Below are 12,732 nucleotides of genomic sequence, written 5' to 3'. Positions count from 1 at the left end.
CCAAAATAAAAGCCATTTCATAAGAAACTGAAATGTTGCTTTGGCTGCATTCTGCCCGTGAGCCTAGAATTTAAGATGAACTAAGCACATGTTATATGTATATCTTGGATTCTCACCACCTAATGAGATTACTTCTGCCCCCACAGCAGCAGAAATAACCACAATGTTGTGCTAAGAATGAGTCAAAAGGTGTTTTCTGGAAGAACAAATGATACAAAAATCAGCCACAAGAGGAGTAGTGAGTGTGCTCAAGCTTTGCTTTGAGGAGCATACCACTCCATTTTATTTGCCTCTTCATTACATCTCCACTAACAGGTATACTATGATCAAATGATACAGAAATGCATTTCTTTGTTGCGCTAGAAATACAACTAACCTGCCCAGTTGATTGCAGTCTGTGTGTTATTTGTTTTTGTTCCAATAGATGTCAGTCTTACTCTACAACAGACATGCAGACATCTAGTGCTGTCAGTGTTTGATTTATATCTTAAATTAAGAAAATGTTCAACATCCATTAGATCAGTAAGAACCCTTCAGAAAGGGGCAGTCACAGATAAATCAAGACACCAGCTGCTTGAAGCAAAGTGAGAAGACTAACATGCAAATTTCTGATTTAAAATTGGACTCAACATATTTTTTTTTATTTTGGGGTATTCAGTGACAGAATTAAGACGGATAAAAATGATGAAAGGAATCAAGTAAAGTGTGCATCGTCAATCAAAAGTGTGAAAAAAAGCTTTTTAACACCATTTCTCAAGCATATTTGCAGATGTCCTTGCATATGCACACACAAGTTTGCCTGCCAAGTAGTGATCACCAATATAGCAACAGGCGCCGGCTGATCTGCTCAGCTCCATATGAGCTTTATGATGAACAGAGAACCGCAGACACAGCTTGAAAAAACGCCTCAACCCATCTGTTCCAATCATGGTTATAATACTCACAGCGTTGGCTCCAGACACATATAAGATGTACTTTTTGTTGACAAGTATAATCTGCTTAGATGCATTATGGTATACATAGAAGGATCTTGAGACAATGGACCCCTGGGCACAAAAGTGAAAAGGCCCTCCAACCCTCCTGCATGTGGGAGCAAGACACCAAGACTGACAGGGACACAATACAACCTCAGACCCATAATTTGCAGTTGTTTTATTCCTCTTTGTGGGTGCTTTTTTGTGTTTTTGAATGTCTTTCTGGTTGTTTCAAGTCTTGTGGTGGTTTTATGTGTCTTTGTGGTTGGTTTGCGTCTCTTTGTGGCTTTTTGTTTGCATCTTTGTGGTTGTTTTGTGTGTCTGAAAGGTCATTTTACATCTTTGGTCATTTCATGAGTATGTCTGGTGGTTTTGTGTATCTTTATGGTTGTTGTGCATCTCTTTGTGGTCAGTCACAATATGTGTCTTTTTGCATCTTTGTTTGATCATATCTCTGTTGTTGGTTTGTGTTCATTTGTAGTCTCTTGATTGATTTTCCAACTAGAAATGTCCCTTGACCCTTCAGGCCCAAGACACATTCATTCATCAATGATGTTATAGTACAGTGATATTCTCACTGAGATCATTCTCCTCCCCAGTCCCGACCTTTGTCCATCTCACAGAGTAGGTGACCAAGCCTTGTCTCCAAGAATATCACATGAGTAAAATTTAGATGCAACAGGGCCAATCAGCAAAAGAAGCAAAAGATCTCCTAAACTGAAACAGACGTGAAGGATGTGTGCTGCAGCAGCAGTCTGCAGTTTGCCACAGATTAGTGTGAAGATGGTGAAATTGCATCCCTCTTCCTGGCCTCCCACAAATAATATCACGCGGAGAGATTTGATTAAATGCATGTTGTGTCCAAGCTGACCATGTTACATTATTTTTGGAAAAGGAATCTGGGTTCTGGGTTCCCAGACACAGATGTGATGTGCAGGAAGGAACAAAACAAATATTGTCCTGTATTAGAAATTGAAATCCAGGAACAAGAGTCAATCTAGGTCCAGGAAATAAGCCCCGAAAACTGTTCCAGTGGGGCACGGGGACAGTGGTGCTGTTTTTAACAATATGCCTCCCCTTGTTGTTCTGGTACATCGTCCATTTCAACCACATACGTTGTTCCTGTTGATGGTTTGTGGCCATTGACTGGCAGTTCTAGCTGTGCCTCAGCGTCAGCCGGTACGGCAGTCAGGTACATGTCCCACATTTGCTCAGGTAGGTCCAACTCCATCATCTTCTGCTTGATCATCAGGCTCTTCTCGATGTTCCGCCGCTTGTATTTAAACTCTATGATGGTCTTAGTGTACCTGTTGAGCGCAGTCACTGCAGAGGCCATGCAGGTGCCAAAAGAGCCCCATGCTAAGCTGAGAAGAGGTTTGAAAACAGCATTAGACTAGTCACACTTCTGCAAATGCTACCAAATAGTTGAGTTAACAGGGCTATATCTTTTCTGTGCATTTATTTATCAAAGTTGAACTGACACTGAAGTACTGTGTCCGATGTCACTTTGTATATTGTATCTTAAATTTACTGTCTGCTATTTATGTGTCTGAATTCTGAGTATGTAAATTAATTCGCTTCATTGAGGCTCCTCTTAATTTCCCAATGGGATGAGAGGCTTGCATACTGCCTGCTGCATCACATTTCAGAAATGCAAAAACATTTGCTGTATTTCTATACACTAACCAGTGGTGACGCAAGAGTATGTAAGTCAGGCAAATTCCTGCTCACTATAGATTAAACTGTTGTTTAGAATAGGAAGTGAACGAGGAAGTAATTTCTGACACAGCTTCAGTGTCCAGTCTTAACTTCCAGTTGCTATCACTGGCTTAAGTCAAAAGCCTGATCAAGTTTGTGCCACGCCATTGTTCTGACACCCCAACAGGTCAAAAATGTCCCTTCGGACAGAAAGCCTATTTGTCCAATAGTCCGTTATCCAAAAAACAAATGCCCATTGCTGTAAAGGCTTATTGCTCTGAAATACCCTGCCATGGCCCATTTTTTTTTAACATGGACGAATGCTGTTTGTTTCTTGTTTACAGCCAACAGTCAAAGTAATTATTTGAACCCAAACCACAATAACCTAGTCAAGTTATTTTTGTACCTAATCCTAACGACACTTTGACCAGAGCATTGTCAGGTCATAGAACAGATGTAGTGTTCAGAGATTTGAGATTTTTAGGTCATATAAAGGTCATGGACAAACGCTCTGTTTGAGTTTTTGATCAGCCTCCATCTAACGACTTAGGTGACAGTGTGTATTTTAGGAGCAATGAGTGTTTGATAACTGGCTGTTGGAGGAATGGATTTTTGGTCTAATGGGACATTTTTCACACTATCTGGGATTTTGTCATAATGGGCTGTTGAAACAAGGGGCAGTCCTCCTCAGATGACACAAGCCTACTATACAGTTTAGAAAGCTAGAGACACACACACACATTTATAAGGAGGTTATATGACCTGACGACCACATCCACTACAGATACATTAAATCAAAAGAGGCAATCATTGGTATAACATTAATTATCGTGTTAACTAGCTTACAGCTGGCTCAATAAGCTAAGGGGAGGTGTCTTTAAAGTGAAGGCATAACAGTGATGTCTCCAACTAAAATATGTACATATGTATGTGCATCCCAGAGAAAAGTCACTTTGTATCTAAAGTCTAACTGTCATCATAATAAAGTTTTCCAAAAACATTTTGTTTTTTGGCTCAACTTGCGCCCAATAAGGGGTAAGCTCTGCCATATAGCCGCTTGCTATATCAAAGACAGACAAGTTCAATACCAAACGACTTCTTAAAGGTTTTGTTTAAAGATAACTAACCTTCAAACAACCTTTAAAGACCTATTTAAAATTTTGAACAATATTAAGTTCAAAATGAACAAAATTGACTGCAATTATCTTTTTCAACTGTTTATCATTACTTTTAGATAACTATTTCGAGTGTTATCCATTACTTAAAGCCAGCTATTTTGACTGTTTATCCAGTGCTTTTAACTAACTATAAGTGGTTATCCAGACTTTATGCTAAGCTAAGCTAAGCGGCTAATGATGCTGTAAACAGGATGTGTAATGATACCATGCAGCCATTAAATTAATCTGTCCATTGACCTGCTTATGACTCTGATATGAAAGGAGGGGGCAGGCTGATGACTCAGTTGGATGCTGCTGCAATGCAGAATTACAGTAAAAAGTAGTTTAGTCGTAGGGGTGAGTTGAGCCACTGACTCAACTTCTTCCAGGACTTTTGGCCTGAATTACCCCACCCCCATTCTACATTCTATGGTGTAGCCCCAAGTGGTAATGTTAAGTGCCCCAAGTGTGAGAAAACAACAGCCAAGTGGAGCTGTTAAATATTAGAACTTTTGCTAACGACACTTTCAATCTAACAAGTACACAAGCCAAGACAAACACATTGATATGATTCCATTTCAGCTCTACTTATCAACCAGCAAGGCTGACACATTTTTCAGTAGATGGAAAAACTGCTTACACATAAGACCAGCTGTAGTCCCAGGTCTTGGGCCTCCAGTCTTCTGGCCCCATAGCGACAGCCAGCTGGAATATGGTGGTAAACATCATGTGGGCCACCATCCCACAAAGGCCTGAGAACAAGACCAAATCACTGTTTAGTACCTCTGAAAACCTAATTCAATTCCATTTACACAAATTATTAATCACTTATGTTCTAACTACTACTAATAATAATTGGAGATGATTCTAATCTCCATAATGGTTGACATTGTTTTCATTCTTTCCGATCACAGACCTTTGACTCACATTAGATACCTGACATGCATCAAAAGATAAAACATAACTTCATGTTACTTTATTTAAACAAAAATTAGATTAGATTAGATTCAACTTTATTGTCATAACACCTGTACAGTACAAGGCAATGAAATGCAGTTTGACATCTAACCAGAAGTGCAATTAGTAGCAAGTGCAAAAATATATAAAGAGTATGTACAGAATATACAGAGTGAGGATGTTTACAGATGCTATATACAGATTAGTGCTATGAACATGTGTGCTAGTAAACATAATGTATGGTTATATGGATGAATGAATGAATATAGACATGATATACAGGTTGTATAATAATATACAGATTAGATTAAGAGTGGAATGTACATATAATACAGGTGTATACAGGTTGAGGTGATATAACATACTACACAGATTTAAATACTATATATATGTTCATATTTAGAATATTCATATTTAAAAAGGTCCATCTTAAAGAGAACCAAGCTAAATACAATACATGATGGGTAGTATGTGAAGTATTCAGCTCCCAATTGAATTTATCACAGTTTCTGACATTTGTCTAAAGGGGCTGATTTGAAGAGTAACTATAACCAGGCTAATAAGCCCTATGCTGGCTTGAATCTACAGCTCCTTGCAGCATTTTGCATTTCATCATTGTAAACTATTTTGGCTATTTTGATAAAAAACATTTGATATTGTAAGTTCTTTGTATACTGTTGGGTAGATAAAACTACAGCAATGCACCATATTTTATAAGATCGTCATGTTTGAAGACCAAGCTGCTGGCCATAAAATCAAAACAATGAGCTGAAAGACCCTAAAACACATACTCATTTTAAGCTATTGTTAATATAAAGATGACTGGTGTAGCTTTGAATTGGTTAGACTTAAAACTGACAAACATAGCTACTGTGTAATTACTTTTATTGATGATAAAAGTTCAGCTGATATCAATGAATTGGGTGTTTTTACTGTGTGGATGGGTATGTACATCTTGTTTCAAATGCAATACGAAAAGTGCTGGTTGTAAATTTCTTCCAAATAAACGGAAAGAGGGATTGTATCATCCAATAATACAATACAACAATTTCCTGAAATTGTAATGGAATGTCCAAAAAAGTACCCAATTAAAGTCGTGGATCTCAAACTTTTTTGGTCAGGGCCCCCTTTTATAACCAGAAGATCTGTGATTGGACCCCTCATCACAATCTGTTGAGGTTCAATTAAGTGAAAGTCAAAAAGTTTCTGAAAAACAATGAACCACCTGAAAGATAGTACATTATTGTTAAAAATATTATTTCAATATCTATCACATTATTGGGTTTTACTACACTTTCAACACAAATTTTATTACACATTTTATTTTTGTCATGATTGGGTGCTACAGGGATCTTTAAGGAACAAATATTTACTGACAGTGAAATTACATTGTAATTTGGTCAGAGAACAGACTGTTGAAGCCTGACACATGCTTTTATTTTATCTGCTGTCTGATTTAGAAAGACTCTTGGTGAGGTGAACTGGCCTCTCTGTTATCTCCCTGCCGGATGCTGACCCTCTCTCATCCAGCAGTCTGCCTCTCCACAGCTGCTTTTCTTGGGATTAACTCGTAACAACAGAGGGGGATGGGGGAGTAGAGGGGGGCGGGAGGGAGGGAGCTCCTCTGGGCAGGTCTTGGCATGGCCCAAAACCACTGCCCCAGCTCCAATCCGATTAGTCCACAAACCAGCAAATCCTCCGAGGAAGTGAGTGGACGCAGTACAGTTAGCTGCTCTGTGTGTTTACCGGTGCTGACTGATTGTCAATCTCGCCTCCCTCTGCCAGACTGAAATACTGCCCTGCTCCTTTTCTTCTTCACGTAAAATACCTCTTCATCTTAATTATAGAGATTTAAAGGCATTTTATTAACACCCCATGTTTGACTTTAAAGAGCAGTATATGAACAAGTAGTACATAGTTTGGATGGAGAACAGTATTGTAAAATATTTTTTAAATCTTTAATATAATGCTTTCTTCACTTATTAGCCTGGATGTGTGTATGTGTGTGTGTTCGTGTGTGTGTGTGTGTGTGTGTGTGTGTTTTCTGAGTGTGTCACTAATATATAGTAATATACAAGATGTCTTGATAGGAAAACTTAAGATTGGTGAAACGTATTGTACATTAATAAACACTTGAAACGTCTTTATATTTCCATATTAATACTGCATTATAGTTTATATTTCCATGCTACTACTACATTATATTGAGTTATAAACAGTGGTGGATAAAGTTAAGTAAAAGTAGCTATACCACAAAAATATAGAAATATAAAGATATTCTGTTACAAGTAGGTGGTATGTAAAGATGTACTAAGCAGCAAAGTTGGTTCTGTCACGGTTGCATTTTTATATATTATACTATTTGATTATTAACAGTGACGGAGTAACATATAAGATGCATTTGAATGTTTAATCTGGCTATAGTTAAGGTAATTGTATTCATTTTGTACTCTGTTGTAACCACTGTATCCTACTTTACTGTACAATTCAGTATACTATATGCTAATTATAGGTTTTTAAAACTGTTATGTACCTTAAATGTAGTGGAGTAGAAGTATTAGTACGTTCCACCACAGGTTATAAACCAAGAACATTTTTTAGATAGGGGTTGTAAATGCTAAATAAGACCATGACACGTGTTAATATAATATTTAGTTAGAATAATGGGAAATACCCCTACATAGTTGTAGAGGCTGTCAGGGTTATTAAATATCAATAATACGTAGTAATTGCAGGGGTTTGTTTGATGTGCAGCAGTTTCACAGTTGCATAAATATTATGAATTTATTACCCACAAAGCGTGGTTAAAAAATGATAAACTGAAGCTTTTTGTAATACAGACATTGTAGAAGCCTTGTGGAGTCATGGCAGAAATCTATAAAACTGTTTTCTCAAAATACAGATTAAACAGACAGTATGTGACAGGCTGCTCCATTGTGGTTTCACCCCTTTGATTGGTTGAGCCCAGCTGGACGTGAAGTAAACAAAGACTTTTCAGGTAATTTCTGTGACTTAGCTGATCCTCAGTGGGTGTCCCAGGGTCATCAGAGCCCTACCTGTGAAGATCATTGGATGAATTGAATATTTTTTTCAAGGGCCTTTTGAATTGTATTTTGTTATCCACTTAAATGTCTCTTTTTGACAATATTCAGTCTAAAAGTTTTTCCTCATTACTGTATATTCACTTTTTTCCTGTGATGAATACATTTAATTTCTTATCAATCCTTTACAATAAAAGCCTCCCTGTGTTTTGGTGGGTGTGTATTTGCAGTAACTTGCTACAACTTGGAAGAAACTGTAGGATAGTAAACACCAAACAGTAAGGATTGTATCAATGAGATGAACTCACAAACAGTACTACTGGATGACGTGCTGTATTGTTTCCTTCATGCACATTAAGGCAATTTGAATCCAGGAAGGGAATGGCGGACTCCGCCACTACCATGAAATAAATAAAACTATTATATACAGAAGTGATTATAGAATGTAAAAATATTGAATGAAATAAATGCTCACTATAAAGTGTCAAAAACAGGGATGATTTCATGAAAATCTTTAAAGACTGCTCTCTTTATTGATATTAAGATAAGTATACTTAGTATAACATTACAGGCATCGATTTTATGAATACCTGCAGACTCCCTGTGTAGAACATTTCTAGGAAGTTGCTGTTTGCTGCTGTGAAATAGAGGTGGATTGGTTAACTAGACATGAAATTTTCCAAGCCAACCATCTAGTCTTCATCCTTGAAGTTTTTTTCGATGCATTCGACGAAGTATAAATCTCACCTCTTGCTAAAGTAAGTTCTCTAACACCACTTATTCTTTGCGTCATAGTGGTGAACTGTACTGGACTCATCACTGTCCCCCTAAGGCCAGAGGATGAAAAGAACCCCACTGTACATCTGACTAAGATGTCTTACCTCACAGGACCAGAATGGGGCTATTAAATACATAAAAAATAGTATAACTAGTTTACATTTGGTCTACATTAGGCCAACTAGCGCTCAAATAAGTCCTGTCTTCTGCACTGTGATTCAGTTTAACTCACTGGCGTTAACCTCAACCAGTGAGATTATATCTGCCTCTGAGCAGTGTTTGTGTAACTACTGGGATTTCTATGAGTTGCAGCTTTACCGCAGCAGGGGAGCGTCGGCATCATCTGCTGTCATTCAAAACAAGTAGATGAAGCCATGCCAGCATCACACCTGCTGCCAACTGGTGACGTAATCATACTTGAATAGAAAACAGCAGAGCTTCCTCACCTGACAGGGCAGTGCACATGGCAGCGAAGGCACTGAGCTTCAGTTTGTTCATGATACTAAAGCAGGGACACTGCTCCAGGATCATCAGAGCCCCGCCTGTGAAGAGCAGGGTGAGGTACAGACTCTCAGCCACTATACACAACCACAGGACCCCTGGGAGGACAGAGAACAGTGGGGGGAGGGAGGGAGCGGGAGATGGAATTGAGTTGTGTTGTCCGCATAATACCCTGTCCCTGATGAATAATCCCACTTGTTTGAAGGCAGACATGCATGTGGGTACACCAGGTCTGCTCCTTTAAGGTCTGGAGATCTGAATCTGACTGTCTCGGACCGGATAGATTTATAAAATCAGGGCAGCAGCTGCTGAGCTGATGCTGGTTGGTCATAAATTGCAAAGCTTACAAAGGTGAGATCTCACAGTACAAGTGTACAAATACTGTTTAGTGAACTGTATGCAGATGACTTCAGGTAATCCCCAAATCACATTGAGAGCATCATATTCCACGTATGTGCACAGTACTTGGCCAGTAAAGTTGTTTCTGATTCTGAACACTTCGATGTGCACAAGCCTCTGCCAAGCTGTGAGTCTAATTGGTGGTAAATTAAAAAAGTTTTGTTGTTGAATTTATTAATTTAGTGAAACACGGCACCATAGTCACAGGCATCATCCAAAATTGACCCAGAATCTAAAAGTGAAGTGATTCAAGCTACAGATTGTGTCAAACTAACCCACTCAAATCTTGTGTTATGTGCAAGTACTCTACTATTGATGAAAATATGTTCTTGACGGCAAGGGGAGTCAACGTAAAAGCTAAACTCTAAGTAACCATGTTAGTGCTGTAACATTTAGGATTAGATCACACAGTTTTCTGTCTCTCAAAACTTTCAAGCAAAACATTTACTCATAGTTTAAAACTTCATCATTTTACAAACCTCTTTCATGTTCTGGTGCGATCTCTGAAAAGTCTCGACAGTCAAACCCTGTAAGCAGAAGAAAGAACATTTAGTAAAATTAGCTTATTGTTGTAGAATGAACAACACTTATCAACACCTACTCTATGAGTCTGGAATTTACTCATAAGTTCCCTTGATTCCTAAAGAGAAAATCAACTGACCTGTTGGGCACTGACTAAGAGACTCCTATGGCTATGTTAACATTACAGGATACATACATGAACCGAAATCAGTCACATGATTTCTGATAGATAACAGGATGTGTTCTGAAGCAGTGACTGGAGTGAAGCAGAACCTCTCAAAGAATTATAGCTTTTTTTCCTAAATATTACAACTGTTATGACACGCTTCTCAAAATCTGGTGAGTTTTTTTTTCTCAAAATGTTTGTTTCAAGGAGTTATTACATTTATGGAGTTCGTTTCAAAATATTCTGACATCTTTTCCTTGAAATATTGAGGGGCATCGCTTTTTTGTCCAAATAATATGACCCTTTTTTCACTTCATGTTATAAATGACCTTTTTCTTATAACAATTTCGAGACAATTGGGAATTGATTCTATCATTTTGGAGTTGGCTGTTTAGTGTTTGTGTCGATGAAAAACTAATTTTCATATAATGGTCGTATTGGTGGAAATCAGTAGATTAAACAATTTGGCTCTAAATTGCATGCAAATCCTTATATAAAAAACGTATTTTAGTCCCATTACCAGAGCTTATGGAACCAAAAGGGACGGCTTGCATGCTAAGAGAAATGGTTTTAATCCAGTTGTGACTCGCAGTACTGCAGCTCTGTTGCCAGGCCAATGTCAATGGAATCTGGTTGAACTACCCCACACCGTCCTGATGAAACAATTTCCAAAAATTAAACTCTGAATACATTTTTCAAAAAAAGTTAAATTATTGCATTTTTAGTCATGACTTTCTAATGTTATCAAGACAAACTTTAGGAATTAAAAGTTTGCATGAAAAAGTTATTGAAGCTACTTTCTGATCACAACAAAAAATCATTTTGAGGTTATCAGTAACTTCATTCTGTAAACTTCACACAGCACTGAGGAATCATGAAACAGTGACAGTTTTTATGTTCATGACTACAGGATTTCTACCTACTTTTTATTTTACTACTGTTTTCTTTACATGTTGAACTCCTGTCCTCTTCTGAATGGAGTGTCTAATATTGCAGCAAGGTCACAGGTGGAAAATAACCAAGTACATTTATTCAGGTCTACCTCTTTTATTAGACAGCTTCAGTTACTTTGCAGATCCAGATTAATTTCATATTTTGAGTATTTGTACACTGTGATATTACAACTTTTACTTCAGTGAAACGTTAGATCCAAACTGCAGGAGGACGTGGTGGATCCTCACTGTACCTGATGATATGATTTTCTGGTAAAATGACAGAGAAAATACAAAAGTTACCTTTATATTCTGTTTGTTGAGAGCTAGCTTTGACTTAAATTCTGATTAAACCTGATGACTGTACGTGGAAAACTACAGGCAACGATGTCACCTGCTGCAACATCTCACAGCGTTAACTCTCTGGTGTCCAGGCTGATTTTGGTTCATTTTCACTGACTTTCTATGCATTCTTCTTTTCATATTTTAAACTGTTCATACTCTCATTCATGGTATTTTTTTGTTCAGCATGAACTCAGCTATAAGTAATATAAAGTTTAAAGCTGTCAGGAACCGAAAGTACATGTACATGTAACACAGGAGCCATAAAAAATGCAAATACTCCTTGTCACTCAAAATATTATTATAGAACAGTTTGTCAAAATAGTAAAATACTGTATATTTACCCACACAAAATAGTGAAACCATTTTGTGTTCCATTATTTCCAAGTCAATACAGTAAATGCGTAAATGTGTGTGAGCAAAATATGAAAAATAAAATTGTTGCAGTCTATTTACATATGAAGCGCTTTTATCCCAAAATGTTTTTTCATTTAAGCCGATTTAAGCCTGTAAATCACTGGAAATATTAATGATTCACGATTTTAAACATCATCTACAGAAATAAATCAGATATTGAGTGAAGACCCCACGTCAGTACTTTTCTCACCTTGATTCTACATGAAGTTAATTCACTCTAAATAAATGTATTTACTAATGAATAGATGGACTCGTTTTGTGCTTCCTCCATCATTACTTCCTGTTTAAACACCTGAAGCTGAAAGCCTCGTCGTCATGCTTACCGTTCATGTCTGCAGCCTGCTCACAGGAGAAAAATATGCCTGTGTGGAACTTCTTCAAAAGAAACTTCTCCTCTCCGGTCTCAAAGATGTACTGTACCAGCCGGCTGTCATTGATGTTGGTGCTGTTGAAGCGGATGCAGAACCACTGCTTCACCTTCACAGGCGGCCCTGTGCAGAAGGGTTTGGCCACCTTCCTGGTCCCCTCACACCAGTAGCTGGTGGTCACCGCTGATAAGGCAAAAGCAAATGCCACAAAGTTGAGGGTAAGTGCCAGAGAAGCCCGCCGCCCGCGCTCTAGCCTCATGGTCGAGGCCAGGCCAGAGGAGATGAAATGAAAGGCAACTAATCCTGGCTTTCGATATGTAGCCACCGTGTTTCGCCTCCCAGCAGATATATCAAATCTTCATAATCTTGTTGCGTTTCGGGCTCCTTGGGTGAGAATTCTGCACATCCCTCTGCCGGCTCTAATAATGTGCTTCCACCTTGATTAAAGGATTCATTCTCTCCACTTCCACAGAAACAATAG

General features: G+C 38.1%; 1 protein-coding gene across 1 annotated transcript; it reads right to left on the bottom strand.

The window, feature by feature from the left end:
- Positions 1–2,034: 2,034 nt before the first annotated feature.
- LOC139217254 (germ cell-specific gene 1-like protein) lies at positions 2,035–12,510 on the bottom strand. Its single transcript, XM_070848572.1, has 5 exons — positions 12,207–12,510; positions 9,984–10,031; positions 9,051–9,203; positions 4,470–4,581; positions 2,035–2,338 (listed from the first exon to the last, which is right to left on the bottom strand). The coding sequence occupies exons 1-5, from the start codon at positions 12,508–12,510 to the stop codon at positions 2,035–2,037; spliced, it is 921 nt and encodes a 306-aa protein (XP_070704673.1).
- Positions 12,511–12,732: the final 222 nt, after the last annotated feature.

Source organism: Pempheris klunzingeri, chromosome 17, assembly GCF_042242105.1.
Source record: "Pempheris klunzingeri isolate RE-2024b chromosome 17, fPemKlu1.hap1, whole genome shotgun sequence".
In the NCBI taxonomy this organism is placed as follows: Eukaryota; Metazoa; Chordata; class Actinopteri; order Acropomatiformes; family Pempheridae; genus Pempheris; species Pempheris klunzingeri.
Note: the sequence above shows the minus strand (reverse complement) of the source record. Positions and strands in the feature narration are given on the sequence as shown.

Bases quoted from the DNA above. Each gene is read 5' to 3' on its own strand.
- LOC139217254 (XM_070848572.1), bottom strand. From the start codon at position 12,510: ATGAGGCTAGAGCGCGGGCGGCGGGCTTCTCTGGCACTTACCCTCAAC. The intron at 10,032-12,206 runs GTAAGCATGACG...TTCTGCTTACAG, and splicing joins GCAGGCTGCAGACATGAACG to GGTTTGACTGTCGAGACTTT. The intron at 9,204-9,983 runs GTTTGTAAAATG...CTGTCCTCCCAG, and splicing joins CGCACCAGAACATGAAAGAG to GGGTCCTGTGGTTGTGTATA.